This window comes from Rhopilema esculentum, chromosome 11, assembly GCF_057945365.1.
Source record: "Rhopilema esculentum isolate cy_ngs chromosome 11, ASM5794536v1, whole genome shotgun sequence".
NCBI classification, from domain to species: Eukaryota; Metazoa; Cnidaria; class Scyphozoa; order Rhizostomeae; family Rhizostomatidae; genus Rhopilema; species Rhopilema esculentum.
Window position 1 is genome coordinate 10,864,096 of NC_142825.1, and position 19,161 is coordinate 10,883,256.

At 36.2% G+C, this 19,161-nt stretch overlaps 1 protein-coding gene across 1 annotated transcript in view; it reads right to left on the bottom strand.

Annotated features, from left to right (window-relative positions):
- LOC135694134 (uncharacterized) overlaps positions 1-19,064 on the bottom strand; it is a 54,211-nt gene extending 35,147 nt beyond the window's left edge. The window contains exons 1-9 of the mRNA XM_065212824.2: positions 18,751-19,064; positions 14,309-14,520; positions 13,658-13,749; positions 12,781-12,832; positions 11,849-11,924; positions 11,454-11,557; positions 10,497-10,566; positions 9,303-9,403; positions 8,700-8,942 (exon numbers count right to left, since the gene is read on the bottom strand). Of these exons, the coding sequence (XP_065068896.2) occupies positions 8,700-8,942; positions 9,303-9,403; positions 10,497-10,566; positions 11,454-11,557; positions 11,849-11,924; positions 12,781-12,832; positions 13,658-13,749; positions 14,309-14,464 (894 nt within the window). The 5' untranslated portion in view covers positions 14,465-14,520; positions 18,751-19,064. The remainder of the gene's footprint in view (positions 1-8,699; positions 8,943-9,302; positions 9,404-10,496; positions 10,567-11,453; positions 11,558-11,848; positions 11,925-12,780; positions 12,833-13,657; positions 13,750-14,308; positions 14,521-18,750) is intronic.
- Positions 19,065-19,161: the final 97 nt, after the last annotated feature.

The window sequence follows — 19,161 nt, forward strand, 5'->3', positions numbered from 1 at the left end:
AACCAACGAAGAGCCAAAATCCTGGGTCCATTCCCGTAGCCAAGGGTTGCACTAAGGGCGAGTGCTTCCTCCACTCCTGGTTTGGATACAAATACCATGGTGCTACATTATGGAATGATAAAAAAGCATTAACTCTGTCTAAAAAAAGTATGTGTTATTTGAAGATATTTTGAAAGACTGCTCAATTTGTACAATTATCGTATATTTATATATTATTACACGTTATTATTATGCATATGTTCTAGGCATGTATGGAAATTTACCTAAATAGGCCTTTGGTACCAAGAACCTGAAGGCATCGCAGAAAAGGGGATGAAGTACGACTAACTTTCGTCCAACACATGTCTACGAACAGTAAAAGGTTCGTTATAAGTGTATCAATGTACGAAAATGTATACGCTTTTTTTAAAGAACGGAAGGCTTAATACAATTTCAAATTCCTCTAGAGTTTGGCAACTTTTGGTGGCAGCTATATAATACTAAAGTGAGCAAAATTTAAAGATAGAATCAAGTGGGCATAAAAACATAGTTTTGGACGATAGGGTTTTCGCAAAATGCGCTAGTTGCATTGAAGACGAGGTCCATTTGCGAATCAAGTGTAGACCAAAGTTTACGGCGACAATACCTTGGTCGTGACATCATGCAACTTATTAACAATTCAGAGGGCAAAAATGAAATGTTTCAACTGATAAATGCAAATAAAGACCCAGGCAACAATTCATCTATTGCAAAAATTTTCTATTGCAAAATATTAAAAAGAAATTTAACAGCAGGAAGGATATTAGTTATTCTAAAGAAGGATGATCCTATTTTAAATGTTCATTTTGTTGTCTTCGTTCACACTTTTACTGTCCATTTTAAAAGTTTGTTTATTCTTAAAAATTTGTTTTAATCATTCTTGTAGATAAAGCTGTTTTTATATTTTCGTTCAGATTTTGAAGACCATGTACCTCTGGCACATTGTCGTTGAAATTAAAGAATAAAAATATGTTATATTAAAATGTGACCTTAACTATTTCAACGGAGATTCATAAAAATATAGTATGATAGACTATGCATGTACTGCATATTAGAGAAAAATCGGCATGATTTCTCGTAGATATTTCCGTTATTGTAGATGCTATAATGGATGGGATGATTTCTTTACTTCCTGAAAATAGCAGTTTAGGGTGGAGTGTATTGATGTGACGTATTGGTTTACCAAATTGACTCGATGTATTGTATACACAATTTTCATAAAACAAATTAATTCTAAACTCGGGGTATAAATCAAAGAAATAAAATGAAAGCCAGCAATAAATAAACACAACCCTTCTTTGCAACTCCGAAGAATGTCGTGGGTGCCTGTTTTTGGAAAACCTATGGAGAATAAACTGGAGAATTAGGGCAACGGAATTCCAAGTACACGGGCAGTACGACCATGCAATATCTTCGCTTATTGTAACTAAAGATAATTTAAGCACAAGCAAGCACAAAGACTAGACGACATATATATTGCCGTCGACACTTTTGAATAGGGCGTCTCAGATACCGAGGAAACTAGGAGGAAATAAAAGGCTTGTAGGGTTCTTGTCTCTTAGACACCTGCTATATCAGATGAATCAATGAACACCTTATAAGTAGATACAAAAAGCATATAACATAAAGCGTTACCGATGAAAATTTCTCATTATGCCAAATTTGGACCCGGAATTTCGTAAAACTAAGCGCTACAAAGATGAAAGGTTCCCTAAGACTCGGGTAATCCTTGGCTCGGAACGAACTTTCTTGCCGTAAGCGGCCATTATTTGATACCTTTTCTTAGATAATATCAAATTAATTCATAAGTATATTGCAAGGAAGGCATCTAGAGATGCGGCCAAATTGTAGCGATTAATAGCTATTTTTGTCAATAAGAATCTATGATGGATTTACAGGAGACGTGATGCAGCATGCAGGGTTGGTTGTATCGGATATGGAACATCCTCCTGTCTCTGCTGCAACTAAAAATGGAATGACAAGAAATGCCGAAGATAGTACAAATTGAGGGGGCTTTTTCGAGGGAAGGGGGAGGCAGTTCGAGGATTTACGGTAAACATAAAGATAAAATGATACGAAAGCCAATGCTTGACTTTGTAATGTCAAAAAATCTTTGCCCTTCACTCTCCAAGACCGTATTGTGAATGTCTATCAGAGGTTTTGCTTAGGTTTCCAGCGAAGTTATTTTGGGTGAATTTACATAACGCGACCAACTGTGCACAAGAGCTAAGTAGGCTGTCAGTCGAAATGGTACTTGAAAGGTGAACAGCAATGAATGGATGAAATAAGCTTAAATCTAGATCAGATGGCGTAGTAAAAATGCTCTGCGTTGACTTTCAATTACCAAACAATCCCCGTACGTCATTAGCGATGAATAAAAAATTGTGATCAAATACCAAAGAGCATGAATAGAGAAACACTTAATGAAAACGTATGAATTGGCAAATCAAAGTGTGAAATACAAATCTTTGGAACAGAAGGACAAATATATACTGGAAGCCAACAGACATGAGTGGGCTATGTCAGACAGAGTTTCGAAATAACTGCGACAATATCTTATTTCTTGCTTCTTTCCTGCAGAACTTTGACTGACCATACGCCCATTTCATTTAATCTATCTTTAGGTGTCATAAGTTGCTCAGCTTGCACTTTCCATTTTGGTTGTTCATAAAAACAGAGCAAACCCTTGCACAAGCCAGGCAGAAAGAGCAAGGACAAAAGTAGATCTATTAAAACGTTTCTATTTGCTTATCTCATTAATCCAATTGCTGTACAGCATTGGAACGGACTGTTGAATTCAAAAATCGATTTTTTATAAGATAAAATATACTATGAACGAATATAGTTCGTAAGTATGACGTCATAAAGAAATATTTTTAGAATTTATGAATTTTGATACTGCACGACATTAAAGAGCTCCAAGAAATACTTTTAAATAAACAAAATCAGTAAATATGCCAAAATCGGGTGAGATATGGCCAATAAAAGATTTGAAGTTTGCTAACGGATTACTGTTATTTTTGCTCTGTTCATAAAGTTATGAACAGAGACCGAAAAACAGAGGTTTGATGGGGCCTGTGCTCGTATAGCTATATCTAAGCCAATGCAAAACACATTTGACTGATTTTGCACATTTAGAGGTATTTCATGATGCTCTTTCAGGTTATGAGATCCAAATTCAACAATTTTCAAAAATAGATTTTTGTGATGTCATCGGTTGAGAACTCTATAAGCACTAAAAACTAAAAATTCAAGGCATGAATTTCTCAAATCAATGAACCTGAATGTGATCAATAAACACTTTATCATGAAACAGTTAATTCAAATCTTTTCAGATATATTGAGTTTTAGAATTTAATTTATCCAATTTGCCCTCAATTTCAAACATTTCACCTAGAGAAGGAAGTAAACACTCAATCCAGCTGAGAGATAGAAAGTCGCTGGATTTCAGCAAATGTTGACATCGAAAAAAGGACGAAATAGCGTGGAATACTTCTATATGATTATAAAACAAACTATGATAATACATATAAAACTAAAACATGACACAAGCTGATTCAATCATATACTTTTTTCAAACATTAGATACTTTTCAAGCATTGAGGTATTTACACATTTTTTACTCAAATTACAACAAAGGGAAATATAGATTTATCATAAAAGTTCAATGTTTTGCTTAGATGAAGAAGACGTCTTTTACTAATATTCAAGCCAAGGATTCAAGAGAAAATTTGCTTCCTTGAGCGTTTTTGGCATTCGGAAGGCAGCTTTTAACGACCTCAACCCCATCAAGACATTAGCAGAAAGGCAATGGCAATCCATTTATTTCCGTTGCGGGCGAAAACGGAAGCATCTTTCTGGATTCTCAATCGTATTTCTTGTTTCAGAAGATAAATTTGTGGTTTGAAGTAAATTCAGTGGTAATATGTGAAATTCGACCAACCATTCAAAACCTCTTTCACTTCACGCGAAGAAGATTCAAATGGATCAACAATTTTGAACTGCAGACTTGATTTTCGCTAAAGGTCGTTTAACGAATGGTCAAGTAGAAACAAAACATCCACACACCTTAGGCGTACTTCTTAGCCCCACTATATCATCTCTTTGAGTATTGATTACATCGCTTAATAGGCCACAGACCGCACCGTTGTACAGCAATATTCATAAGTGAAGAAGGTTAATGCAACAACCACTGCAGACTGCAAGATAGAAAACTTCATCGTTATAAGAAAAGATTACGTTTCAAAATATGAAACAAAATTAGCAAAAATGAAAGGCAAAATGGGCTCTCGAACAGAACCTTGCAGAACACCGAGGGTGATCGCATCAGAACAACTCTCAAGGTATCAAGGTCGTTTGAAACGGATAAAATTTTAGCTCTACAGATGGGAAAAAAGGAAATAACAAGCAAAAGGGGCTTTGGAACAGTGCCTTGCAGAACATCAATATTGGGTGAATCAAAACAGGTATATTGGTCATTTTAACAAGATAAAATTACTGTTTAACACCTAGCACAAAATGAGAGAAAATTATAAAAAAAGGCTTTGGAACATAGCTTTGCAAAGCAGATACTGATCAAATGGTAACTGTAAGCGTAGCTACCGTTAAATGCAACTAGAAACCATGTTTCAGTCAGATCAACTATTAGGTTAGTCCAGCTAAAGTATCTTGGTAAAGTATCAGATTCAAGGGGATGGGCACTGTTTATAAAGTGATGTCATGGATACAGAAGACATGTTGCAAGTGTCCACGTATAACACAAACCAGAAGGAACGATTGCCATGGAAGAGGATACAAAGGATTATATAAGATTAAAGTTCGGCTGCAGTAGGCAGCAGAGGCTCTGAAATTACGAAAAGCAATATTGAAGAGGGCAGATTCGTATTACAGCCGTCTGGACCTAAAACTAGATACTCGCACGTACAGGGTCGAATGCTGACAAAAACAAAAATCCATGTGCCAAAACAGCCTACCACATGAAAATCAACAGCATTGTGTACAGTGAGAAAAACGTGACCGGCAATTGTAAACAATTAAGACCTACTGATAATGTAAAAACAGCCAACGTTTCTGGCACTCACGCTTAGTTTTGAGCTGCAGATGAAACGATATCCTGCTTCAGATGTAGTGTCTCTCAGATTACTTATTCTCGTGAGAAAATCACTTGAAAGGGGATTACGCAGTTTTACTGTTTTAAAATGAGAAAAGAGTAATGTGGCCTTCAGATTCTTAAAGAACAATCTACATTTTATCCAGTAGCTTCTTAGATCTCAGGATGGTGTCTCTTTTTGCTCAATCTTACTGTCCTATCGTGGGAAGAAATTAACCCTTGCTATTCAGTAACCAAACCACTGATTATATGAGGACGAATTTTTAATAAAAGGGGCTTTGGGAGAAATTAAACTGTGGGATACATGAGTAATGTTTGTGTCGTATAAAAGGTCTTGTTTCAAGATGGAGTTAGTGTCTGCGCGGCGCGCGGAAGGATCGCTTAGTCTAAATACCCACTTCATCTCTCTAGCTTAGCAACAATGACGTCGTTTTAAAAAAAACATGACGGAAGGTGATCTAAAGGTAGATATTCCCACCGAACGGCGTTTGAAGAAGATAATGTACTTTATACGTCTAGGTAATAAAACAAGTAGTATCTTCAAAAATGTAATTTAATGTAAAATGTCGGAGGGGTTGGGTAGCCTAGACATTACATGCACAAAGACAAGCTGTAAGGAAGACTCAGGGTCAACAAATAAAAATCCCATTCGGGTTCCTGTCATGATCATGGCCAAGCCAATCAGAGTGGGGGGAGTCAAAAGCTCTCTGTAATTCCTGTTCTAGGAATCACAAGGTGTGTTGTGGTAATATCGAGAAGAAGAGCCAGGATACTGCTCGATGAGCATAGCTTTTTAGTGTTTCCGACCCTTCCGTTCATAGGTTCAAATAAATATGAGTGCAAAGGCATAGATAAAGACGAGTTTTTGGTACCGGAAAATTTGAAGATGGCACGAAACAGCAGAAACATCGCATACTGAAGCATTGTTCGTTGGTCAGTATGTGATGCTTCCGCTTTTTCGTGCCATTTTCAGGTAATAGGTTGGTCATTTCCAGGCATAAATATATGGGCATAAATAGTTTGACCATTTCCTTACCGAAATGCAAAATTTGTCATATTTGCCTTGTCATATTTTATACGAAAAAGGAGCAGTATTATCCAGTGCATTTCCTTGTGTTTCTCTATCTTCAGAACTTAAAACTTTCGGACGAAAAATCATTCGGACGAATAAAGTTTCGGTTAAATTTTTGTCCGAAAGTTTGATCGTCCGAAACTTTTCTGTTTTAATATATTCGATTTTAATAAATACAAGTTAGATTCAAACGAGATTATTTCAAAAGTATTTATTGTTTTGATTATAAGATGGAATTTTTTATTTCAGTTTCTTGTGGAATGGAAAGAAAGAATCCACTGACAAGAACTAAAACTAGTCTATTGCTTGACAATGTGCTGCAGGACTGTCTATCCAGTTTTCAATGATCCTGCTCCAACGTTGGAACTCCCTTGCTGAGTCTGTAACTCGTGCAGTGGATGGTTATTATGGAGCCATCATTTTCAAGGGTATTAATATTTTAGAAAGGTGGCAGTACAAAAGGGAACAGTACCCACGGCACAATCGTATTGACAGCTAGCCAAAATAGTTTTTCCATTTCAATGAAAGGATAATCATTTTCCTCAAAAATTTGAACTTGCTAATTAATAACCAAAAAATTATGGAACGTCATTTAAACTGCATCTGAGAAGTCGCTATCCCGAACTGAAAAGCCTCAGTTACCTGAAAGCTCTTCCAAAAATCAACCAAAAATCGACAGATAATCCAAAATTCACATGAAAGGAAGCCAAAACATCTGGATATGAGTAACAGTCGATTTGACTACACCTGACGTGTGGGAAAATCATTTGACGGGTTTTCCTGCTAATCCATAAAAGGAATTTTTGCGGGGTCCATATTGGCAACATGGCTGGCAGTATAATCTCAGTGTTAAGGGCTTAGAACACCAACAAGACACTTTTTGGTTAATGAAAACTAACAAAATGGATGAATTGAGTTCATAAAGCTGAATGATTCATTGATCCAAACTCTAGAGTTGGATTATCGAATTAAAAAAGGATAATATTTATTAAAGTCAAGATTTTTCTTTAGTTTGACATGTGAACTGACAAAACTGCTTCAATAAGAAAGGTTTTTGCAAGAAATTAATTATATAAATGAAATCAGTACTGATCATGGTACCAGCAAAAGAGGTGAAATTTGCCAACTTTCTCCCAATGACGTTAAAAAAGATTGAAAGACTGCCAAGAACAGCGTGTTTATGTCAAGACAATCAACTGAGATCGATAAATTAATCTTTACTGTACTGGCTGGACTCTAAAATGGCTTTCAGTTATCTATTTGAGAATTCATTTAGGCCAATTCAGGTTTATATCCATTTCAAACAGCATTAATGCCCATAATTTGACCATAAACGTATCAATTGTTATAGTTTCAAGTGCAATACTTCAAATGTAATACTGTGCCATCTGGTAGAATGGCATTGGAAATGAACGACTTTTTATGGATTCTTTCTGTATTTGAATGTATTATTTGATTAATAACATGCATAATTTTGTACTGGATACATTAACGAAATTCGTGTAGAGTCAATTTTTAGTGAATGCATCATATTCGTCAAGCAAGTTTTTTCAATTCATGGCTGTATCATCTGTTGCAAGAATGTATCACTAGATGAATGGTTGTATCTCTTACAAATTGCAGGTACCAAAATGTGTGTGAAATGTCAGTTTTGCAAATGCAGCACTTGATACGTCACTGTAAACATGAATGTACCATATTGTCTAGTAATGTAATACTGTCTGTAAGCCGGGTACTTTGGCAGTGCCATCGAGTGCATAAATGTGCCATTTGGCTTTGATTTTCTCTCAATCATATACCACAATAGAAAGAAAGCGGACTAAAAGCAGGTCAGTATTAAACCAAGCAACCAATGCACTTTAGTAATGTTAACAACAATTTTTAGACTTGTGTTTCGCAAACGAGTCTGATGTGCCCGCTATTGTAAAGAAAGAAAGAGAAAAGGGAAAATGGCCTTTTGCGCAGATTAGCAGCCCTTGAATAACAGCCAAGTATGACTAATGCATTGAGAAACTACAAACAGTACTAGTATTATTGATTGTTTCTACGATTTTTGATCGTTCAGACATTATTCTGCTATCGAATCAATGTCATCTTTTCAATCTTGTGTGTTTGTATTTCTATTAGATCCATTTGAACGAATAAACCAGCTTTATTTTCATTTGGGACCGAAGAGCGTACCGATCGAAGGACAAGGCAGTAACACAAAACAAAACTCTCTTACTCTTAAGTGAAGCTTTCACTTTCAAAGCGAAAGAGAATGTATACAAAAAGCTGACATCTTGCTCCAAACGATTTCTTACCGTACTGGTCCGCTCTGTCATCTAACATTCTTATCAAAGCAGCTTTAGCTCTTTCTCGCTTAGAGCCTAAGTACCTTCTCTCAGTACCTCGCAACTCGCAGTAATATTAGTATACATCATGGACATTTAGAGAACTTAAACATACTCATTCACTACTCATCTTTAAATGACAAAGAAAAATAGGCATCGTTATTACCTTGACAACACTAGCACCAGCTCCCTTGAACAGGCCCGTGATCCCTTCTTCCATAACGATTCTTGCAAAACAATTCACCATTCCCGTGTATGAAGAAACTCTACCAAATGGTCTTCTGGCCTCTTCGAAGCCTTGAACCTGAAGGCGTTTTTTGATGACGTCAAAGGGAAGAAGTAATATCTTGCTGAAGGCCCCTGCCAAAGCTCCGCATGATAGGGTTTGGAGTTTCCCAGGCTCATCTCCCTAAAAGAAACCAGAATATATTTAACTTCAGTTGAGGCATACTGATCAATCTTTTGGCTGAACCACTTTTCAAGCTAATTCTTGGTTAAGTGTCAGCAAAAAATACAAAGAAACCTCGAAGAATCCATAATGCATTATTCTTGTTTATGTAAACTGATTTGTTTGATACTCATAACGTCCCTGCCTTAGTCAACTATCTTTTGCCATTTTCAACTGCTTATTCAGGGCGGTTATATTCAATGACATCTTGTTGCATCTTTAACGACCTGCCATAGGAGCTTTTCATTATCACCAAATAACAAAGAGTGTTACTTCCCTAATCGTAAAACTGCAAAGATATATCTAAATATGACAGCGTACCTTTTGTTTGAAAAACTTTTTCCATGTTGTTCTAAACACATGATAAAAGCCAAACTGCAGTGCAGAATTTGGAAAAATCGCAATAACGGTGGGGAGAAGTCCTACGATGAGAAAGATTCATTAAGATTACTTTTACACAATTTGAGAAAGTCAGTGTTCACAAAGCAAGACACCAGGTGTTTTTCACTGAGCTATGGGTATTACTGTGTCGCTTCCTTGACCAATTAAATAAGTTATAATGCATTGAGAAGGGTATATACATTGGTATATGCCACAAAGGTATTGGTTTCGACCATAAACACAATGTATTGACAAGAACAAAAACAAGTTTGCAATATAACTCCTACGGAATTTGTCTTTCCTTAAACTCTAGGTTCGCTGATGATACTGTACTAATTGCAGAAAGTAGAGAAGATCTGCAAAAAATGATTACTGAGCTCCATCAAAAATGTCTAGAATATGGAATGAGTCTAAATGCAAAGAAACTAAAAGTAATGGTAATAGACAAGAAGGAACAAATTCAATGTGAAATTAAAGTAGAAAACAAAGAGCTAGAACAAGTAAAAGTTAATAATGGAAAATGTGAAGAAGAAATCAGAAGAAGAATAGGAAAAGCAAAAAGTAAATTTTGGAAATTTAAGGAATTTTTGAGAAGCAACAACAACCTCAATTTGAAATTAAGGCTACTTAAAACCTACATCTTCTCAGCAGTAGGATATGGAAGCGAGGCATGGACATACAGCAAAGTAATAAAAGTAAAACTTCATGCTTTTGAAATGTGGTGTTACAGGAGAATTCCGAAAATAAGCTGGACTGAAAAAGTAACCAACAAAAAAGCGTTAGCAACAATCGGACATCAGAGAGTCAACGAAATGATAAAAAGAAAACGAGATTTGCTGGCCATATTATGAGAGGATCATCCGGGTTCTTGGCAAGGCTTGTTTTGGAAGTTATGATTGACGGAAAAAGAGACAGGGGAAGACAAAGAAGAACACGGGGAGACGATGTCAAGGAATGGAGCGGGTGTGAGAGCATTGGGAGAGCTAAATTATATTCTGTGGACAGGGATAGTTGGAGGGTCATGGTAGCCAACCTTCTGATAGAAGATGGTACCTGATGATGATGTTTCTGATCCAATGCACTACATTTCATTTTCCATTAAAAAACTCATTGCAAACGAATTTCTAAACATACCCTTGTAGAATGTTAGAATTCCTCCTTCCTTTAGCATCAAAGAAATACCTTGGACCAATCCTTTGTAAACCTGGATAATAAAATATTTTTTATTCTTAATACAGGGAATACCTAAGACATTAAAAGTTCTCATTCTAAATTCTAGAAAATCTACTAACATACCATTGGACATTAACTGACATTATGGAGTGTCGGGGAAAAAATACTCAAGTATGATTGTTTTCGCATTTCCAACCATTTTTCAAAGTTTTTTGCTTACAAATCAAAGTTTTTTTGAGTGGAAGAAACGTGGAGCAATGAAAGCATAGGGTTTGTAGCTACATAACTCTCGACGACAAAGAAAAAATAGGCCTAAAATTAAGAAGCAAGAAAACTGATTAAATAAATTTTTATATTGTAAGCAGAGCCCAGATAAAGTAAGCGACATTGTCAAAAGGAAAGGATAAATTCCGTGAGCTTAAAACAATTCTATACACTTCGAATAACTAAGAAAGCATTTAGAAAAATCTTCAGAGTGATAGACCAAATTAAAGCTTTCTCCTTTGTTCCATTGTAAAGTAAATTAAGCATTCAGCTTTCCAGAGCAAGGGTTTATAATCAACAAAACAAATAAAATGTGCATTGTGCATCTATATAGGATAATCTATCGCTAGAATAATTACTAATATCCTTAGGGTCCTGATACTTAAACATTTATTACTAAAAGAAAACGTCTGAAAATAATTTCATGGGTCCAACCTGGTTAAGTTACAAGATAAATGGTTTTACATGATAAAAAATTTCTTCGAAGAAGTTTTGATTAAATCTTTCTGGCACCGAATGACCACACATAAAATCATAGCTTAACAAGGTTCTTCTAAAATAACAAGCTTCTCCGGCCTAATATGATTAAATCATGAACTAATATAGCTACATTTACTTTCTGCAAATTTTCACGAGCAAAGATCTAGTAACTACCTTTGGCTCTCCTTGTGCAACGAACCTTGTCCTGACAACATCCAAAGGGTGACAAGAAAAAGTGGCTGCAATTCCAGCGCAGCCTCCATAAATGAAGTGCAAACCTAAAAGAAATGATGTTTTTCGGGATGAAGAACTATATGTTGACAACAAACAAATAAAGAACAATTTAGAACCTCTATAAAAACTAATGAAAAATTTACACTATCAAAAAATGCTAAGAACTTTTTAACATCGCCAGTTATCATTTTTGAAAAATAAAAATTTTGTTTACATGGAAGTGTGTACTGGCTCCAAGATTAATGACATAATATATAAATTAGACGCATAGCGTGCAAAAACGTGTTCCTAAGCAGATTTTACCTTGTGACTGAAAAAAGCACTAAAGATCTTACTGGTTGTCACAGTATCCTGCTCTTTATTTCTGGCAGCTTTAAGTTTGAAATTTTTCAAACCTTCAAATGTAACGAACTGAAAAAGAAATTTAAACATAACGATGATGGATCAAATATAAAAATTGCAGCAAAAAGTCTCTATAATTAAGGTAAAAGGCAAACAAACACCCTTTCCAAAAATCTTACAAGGATTTCACCAGAACGACTAAGGTCCCTTTCTTTTGTACAGGTTGTACATCAGGAGGCCTTAATGAATCTCTCTTGAAAATACTGAATTCGCAACTACTAAAAACGGCTATAATTAAGCCGTTTTTAGTAGTTCACAGTTCTGAACTTATTAGCGTTTGCTAAATTCCGCACAAGTTTAAGCTTTGAAGCATAAGCCTTTTCAACTTGCATATGCCAAAAGCGTAAGCACGTACGTTTTCCGCATGTCCATGAGGAAAGCTTGAAACGATATGCCATCAGCTTTTTCGATTCAAAGTTTGCAGAAATGCTGTCGAGGAAGGTTCTTCTTGCCCTTCAACTTGTACGGAGAAAAAGAACAGGAACAACAAAACTCGCTAGTATATTAGGCCTATAAATACTTATCGAACTATTTGCGAGGATTATGCCGTGATTGTCACCGATTCGCGTTCGATGTCAATCATTTCCGTATACTTTTCTTTCACCTGTCCAAGAATGAGAAACCTGCCCCGATGTTCCCTAACCCTGGATTCCAGACCGACGTCCCCTTACCAAGAATTATACAGATGGGGGTATTTCTGTACCCCTTCACAAAGTTTTCCTTCAAACTCTTTTTCTCAATTTTAGCAAAAGCGAACAAATAATAAAAAAATTAAGTAAATGCTGAAAATAAAAAGCAAATTCAGCAACCTATGTTTTGAGTTGTCAAAAACGAAACAGTTAGCTTTTAGTTGACATCTACATACCAGTATACCTCCATATACAAGAGATAATGCTTGCGCAGGAACATGTCCTTTCCTATAGTACATAAAAAAGAGAAAATAGCCATAATAAAAAGTTCACAAGAAACTGAGTGCAATATAAGAAAATAAGGTTATTTCTCGAAGTTCAAAAATGGAAGTTCATAGATATTGTAGTATTCAGACTTTGCAAGCAAACAAACAAACATGCAAACAAGAAAGCAAACACAAAAGCAAGCATGCAAACATGAAAGCAAGCAAGCAAACACAATACCGAGCAAGCAGACATGAAAGCAACCCTGTAATATACTTGTTAACACAGGTTATGGTTGAGGCAACTCAAAGCTGATGTTGGATTGATAATCTAGAATGATTGTCCTGTGTACTCATTTACTCACCTGGAAAAGGTAGGCAGCTGAGTTGGTCGTAGGCTTGTAGAAAGCCCGATGGGACACAAATATCCCTTTGATATCTTTGATATGGGCCCTTTGATATCCAGACCTTGATTTGAACATTTTGGCCCATCATATACACTACTTAGACAATATTCAAATTTGCATAAGTTGAAGTCTTGGAGATTTGTTACAGATTTATGCCACTACTGTGTCATTAGTTTTGCTCTAGAAAAATCTCTATATGCTTCCATAAAACATCTAAGATTCCCCATAACACATTGGAAATCTATCTTTTATAACCTATCAAAATGCAACAAACTTGGCTTCTGTGATTAAAATTAGCCTATTATGGCTAGGTAGGGACCGGAAGGCTGTTTCAATACATACAAGTAATAATTAACATAAACCTTTTGGCATAAACATAAACTGATTAAAAAAATACACTTTAATACATTCCGGAAATTTAATACAAAATCTTATCAAATTACCATAAAGCAGTCAGGCCTTCTTCCTTTGCTATCAAGTATGTAGCTTGTGTTAGTCCAGTATACTTTGATGAAGTCAGTCTTACACCATTTATCTAAAAATATAAATGTTAGAGAGAATATGACATACTCTTTTTACTATAAGAAGATGATATATAAGCAGATGATTATGCCCTTTTCCGTCACAGCTTCTTTTTTGGCACACTAATTCTGACCATGTTAACACCTAGTTCCAAGCTGTATCAGGTCCACGCTACAGTTTCTGCTCCCTGATTTAGACAAACATTTATATATGCTTTAATACTGTCAGAAAATTCTATTTCTTCACAAATTTTGATAGTGTTCTATTGCATTATCTTGGCAGCAAAATGGCTTTTAAAAATTTTTTGGGCATGGAAATTGGTTGAAGCATTTCTGACAACATCAACAAACAGAAATATCATTGACATATGAATAACTGCAACCTTAGAACAGAACTCTCATACAACAGACATGAAAAAACTGATAATGTTCCACAAGCAATCACAGCATAAAGCATATTTAGATACCTTCTTTTTCTAAGAATCTGGAAAATCACAAAGACTGATGTGTTTAAATGTCTTTAAGATTAATTTAAACTGTTTTAAAGATTGGTAGAATTCTTTGGACACATACCTGTTTTTTGCGAATAGGCTCCGACTGCAACTGAAATCGAATCTTCAAAACATCTAGCGGTTGGGCAATTACTCTTGTTATAACACCAGAGAATGCACCACAGGCAGTATAATAGATGGGCTTTAGTGGACCATTGTCTAGTTCACCTTTACTCATAATACAGCAATGTCAAGTTGGTGAGACAATTTTACACGGATGATACTTCAGAGTATCTGCAAAATGCAACACAACAAATGTAAAATACATCAGAAGGAAGAAACACAGGATAGGCTGTCTGTCAGATTTTGTGAATCATGCAATGAGAAGTAATATTAAAATTAGACAGAAACAAAGCAACAGGATGACAAGAATCAAATGTAGTGAAATAGAACTTTAAGTTGACTCAAATTTAATAAATTTATGTTATTTTAAAATTATATTTCACTACATTGGATTCTTGTTGTTATGTCGCTTTGTTCCTGACTAATTTTCAAATGTAAAATAGCCAATATCAAAGCAATTATATCAGAATTTGAACATACTTGTTGACTCGTTATATGAAGCTGCAGTTACTAAAGTAAACCAGACCTACAAAAATTGGCATAGCCTAAAGCCATGACAGTGATGCACCAAACCCTGTGAAATTTGGCAAAAAATATTTTAAAAAAAAAATCTATTTGGGAATTAAAAACAGTTGCTTTAATGAGATGTTGAAAATTTTGCTATGCCACACCCTGATCTACCCTAGTTTTTATCCTGAAATCAGTTCATAACCTTCATATCCCTGTTTCTACAGGGGCATCACCAAAGGGGACATGAGGGTGCAGAACCCTCCCCAACATTTTGTTTATCAGCACATTAAGGACTTTTGCTGGGCAAAAGAAATAATTTTTGTACTCACTCTGTAACCTTTTTGCAACAATTGTAACATATTAACATTTCTGTGTAGCTGAACTTGCAAAGTATGGCACTAGAGCAAAGACTTTGAAAAAGAAGCATGTAAGAGCCATAAAAGTAGCATGTAAGAGTATTTATCTCTAGACCACACCTTTAAAGAGTGAGACACGCCCTTTTTGTCGGCAAAAAATCACCTCTGCACCCCTTCAAACAATTTTCTTGGCTTTGCCCCTGCGTTTCTAATTATCATTTTTTCACATCAGTAGGCCATGGCTAGTAACTCTTGAAATGAAAGAAAATGATCTCAGTTTGCTCTGTGTCCTTTGATTCAGTAAGCCAGACAACATTGCCTGGTACTGAGTAAGAACATTAGGAACCAGGGCCTGGATACAATAATGGGAGGAGGATACTCAAATTGAGATAGTATGGAAAAGAAAAGAAAAGAAGTATGCTTGAGTCTCAGAGAGTTTCCTTTCTACAATACCTCCCACGTGCATTGCCACTGACAGCCTTATTGCTGGCCTTATGTCAGCTTCTGGTCCTCATTCAGTCTAGATGTACTGGTGGGTGGTTATATCAGGCTCAAAGCCAGCACTAAAAAAGTGGGAGGGCAAAAGGCCAAAAAGTTTTCAGAGGGGTTCTGTATTGCTTTTTGCCAACAAAGGGCTTGTCTCACTTGTCTTGGGTGTGTTGATAAGACAAGAAATCTTATATGCAGCTTTTGCGTGTTTCTATTTTAATAGTCTGAATTCTAAAAATTTTAATTTGAAGCATTATTGAAGCCATTCTTTGAAAGTTGAACTGCTACAAAAATCTTAATATGTTATAACAGATACAAAAAGATTGTAAATATACTACAGGTTGAAAAAAAATTGTGTGCAAACAGACAAAGTATGGGAAAAAGCGCTGTCCTTTGGAAACGTCCCTGATAGGAATTGCTGAGTTAAGGTCAGCTTGTCAATTGAGCAAGGGGAGGAGCTCGTTGCTTATTATTTGAGGGAGAGAACTTATGTAATAGTATTGAGTAACTTGAGTAACAGTAATGAAAAACTTTCAAAAATCTAATATCTTGCAATAGATACAGATTTTGATACAAATTTATCATATTGCACCAGATAAAGAATTTGTACAATTTAATGAATTATTTGTACAGTCTTTGTAATTTTCCTTCACTGGCAATTAGAAATGCAAACATAGGTCTTGTCTGTCCAAAAATTAATAAATACAAAAATTAGCTGTAAAAGGGAAAGGGAACTGAGCCATAAAGACAGGTGCAACATAGCCTCGTAATATCTAAAAAGTCATCAAAATGCAGTGACATCAAAGATTGTCATTGGGAGTTTTGCAGCTTGACGTCTTTGTTAGGAGCATCTACCTTGCTCAATGCCGAATAGCAGCATTCAACGAAGGCTGAAACATATCAGCAGTTGGATCAACAGGATTGTGTGGACAGGTGCACAGTGGCTATTGGTTTTGACCATGAATGCACAGATGCACTAACTTGTTGAGACCTCCATGCCCACCCTTGACTTTGTACCTGTCTGATATTGGGCAAAACAGGTCTACAGCCAACTGTTTGAGATATCAGTGGTTCACATTCTTTTACATGGTATAGAAACCTGTATATGGTTTATCACATATTCATATATTTGTGAAATTCAATCTTTAGTAACATAAACAGTTGTGGGATTTAATGACAATGACAAGTATGATAAGGGGGTTTGGCCCAGACCTTTTCACAGATAGCCAGAAAAATAAACTATCAGATAGTGAACAATTTCAGTGGCTGCTGGCCCAGGGTGGTTGTGTTCAAGTATCAGTGCTTTACAAAACCAGCTCCAAAGCCGAATATTCAAGATTTTTTATTTAACAAGGACTAGGACTAGGACTGTCCATATCCTCAAGAAGTAACACAAAATAATCTGTCCATATCCTCAGACATTAACAACCAGGGGCGGATTCAGGGTGTCAAACAGGTCACACGGAAGACCGTAAGATTTTCAGAATTTAGTTTTAGTCTTCAGTCATTGAAATAAGGCAATCATGTTTACCACAATCTTCTATTTCCCTCCTTACAGATAATACATTTACCTCACTTTACACACAAAAAAAAGGACCCAAACCTTGGTTGATCTCGCAAACAATGCCAAAATTTAATTTAATATAGAAGAAATTCAAAAACCATCCTGGATCGTAAACAGTATGATTTTCAGGCATGTCACCCATGCCGCACAAATATGCAGGGCTCTTTGTTATGCAAATATTTTACCAAATCTCACCAATCAAAATTCAAGTTTTCACATATTTGGGCCGCACGAAAAGTCTGTAAACACTATGTTAGATTACTGTGCCGCACAACTGCTTGCAAGGAAAGAAAGTGGATGAGGTTGAAAGTTGCGAAGGAGAAGAATCCCAATTTTCATTATCCATACGGAAGAGGTGCACAGGAAGTGTACACTTCTGAATCTCAAGATATTTTGTCTCAACTGCGTGTTTGGATTTGCTGGAAAATTTGGAAAACCTTTTAAAAGGGAAAAATGTTTGACTGAACAATTTGAACGTTTCAGGGCCCCAGTCTTGTCGCCATCCTCAAAACTACTACAAGGCCTGCAAACCTCGTTGGTGAGGCAACTACCGCTTCTAAAGATAAGGGTGTCCATTTAGGCGTTCCATCAATCAGAGTGTATTAGTCTTGCTTAGCAGGACAAATCGCAGTTAGGTTAGAAAGTTAATGCTTACAAGACACGAAAATAATGTTCTAGACCAAAAATCAAGATGACTTTCTTGAAAAAAGGCGAAATTATTCCTTTTATTTATGTTGGTTACAATAATCAACCAGTCTGCAGAGTATGGCACTTTTCGACGAGATCTCCGGTGTGCACAAGCAAAAAGCCTGGTGTGACGGTGTGCACCACCAAAAATGTCTGGTGTGCTGGTGTGCACCGACTATTTTTCCCTGTTGTGGTTAAAATTTGTGAATTTGCATTTCACCGTAAAGATGCGTGTGAAGTATACTGTTGAAGATAGCGCAAGTTTTTATTTGTATATTTGTCAAGTAGGATTCATGATATCTCAAATTGTTCATACACAACTGTGCTTGTTTTTATCAGCTGACATTTTCTATGGGACCACACCAAGCCACACCCATCTTAGTTGCCACACCCAAAAATACGGGTGTGCAACAGGTTTTGCACAAAAATATCTCCGGTGTGCACATGCCATACTCTGCAGACTGGATAATCAACATTGTGAGCTTTAAGGTTTTTGCCTTTGGAATTAAACCTAGTTGCTCTGGTTCCGGGGGGGGGGGAAGGGGAGGGGCTGGGCCCCTATCATGGCTCTGCCCTTGACCATGAGGGAGGCCCCCTAGACCGCTTGTTAGGTAGAGCTTATGTGCGACCGTCAACTTTTTTTCTGTATCCGCCCCTGTGAACAACAGCAATATCCGAGATAGATACTTTGCAGCTGGATGCTTCATCACAGTTGCAAATAGCGGATGGACACTTGAAAGAAGACAGGGACTTTATTTAGGCTGTGGAGCAATGATACGAATAAGAACAACTTACCACAGATTGCTAAAAGTCACCTCCAGCATCAATGATTTCCCTCCATTACACTTAGCCTCTTAATGGCAAAGAGGCTATGAAACTGGTCCATAGAAAAATTGACGTCGCACTATTTTACAACTTATAAATAGTAGTACTCTTGATTCAGTACTTTAAAAATAAAAATGATTAAAAAATTGGTTAAAAATTGTCTGCCATTAGGATAGACAAGGCATAAACCTATAAATCTAGGTATTAATGAACTGGAATACGACATAATTTAAAAACTCTTGTGGATACAGATATATTATTGCTTCCAATACTTTGCTTGTGTTGTAAGTTGATTTTATGGCCTTGGTTAACATGCAGAAAACACGGACCAAGCGCAGGAGACATTGTTGTGTGGCAGCTGTGCCCTGTTGTGTTTACTGG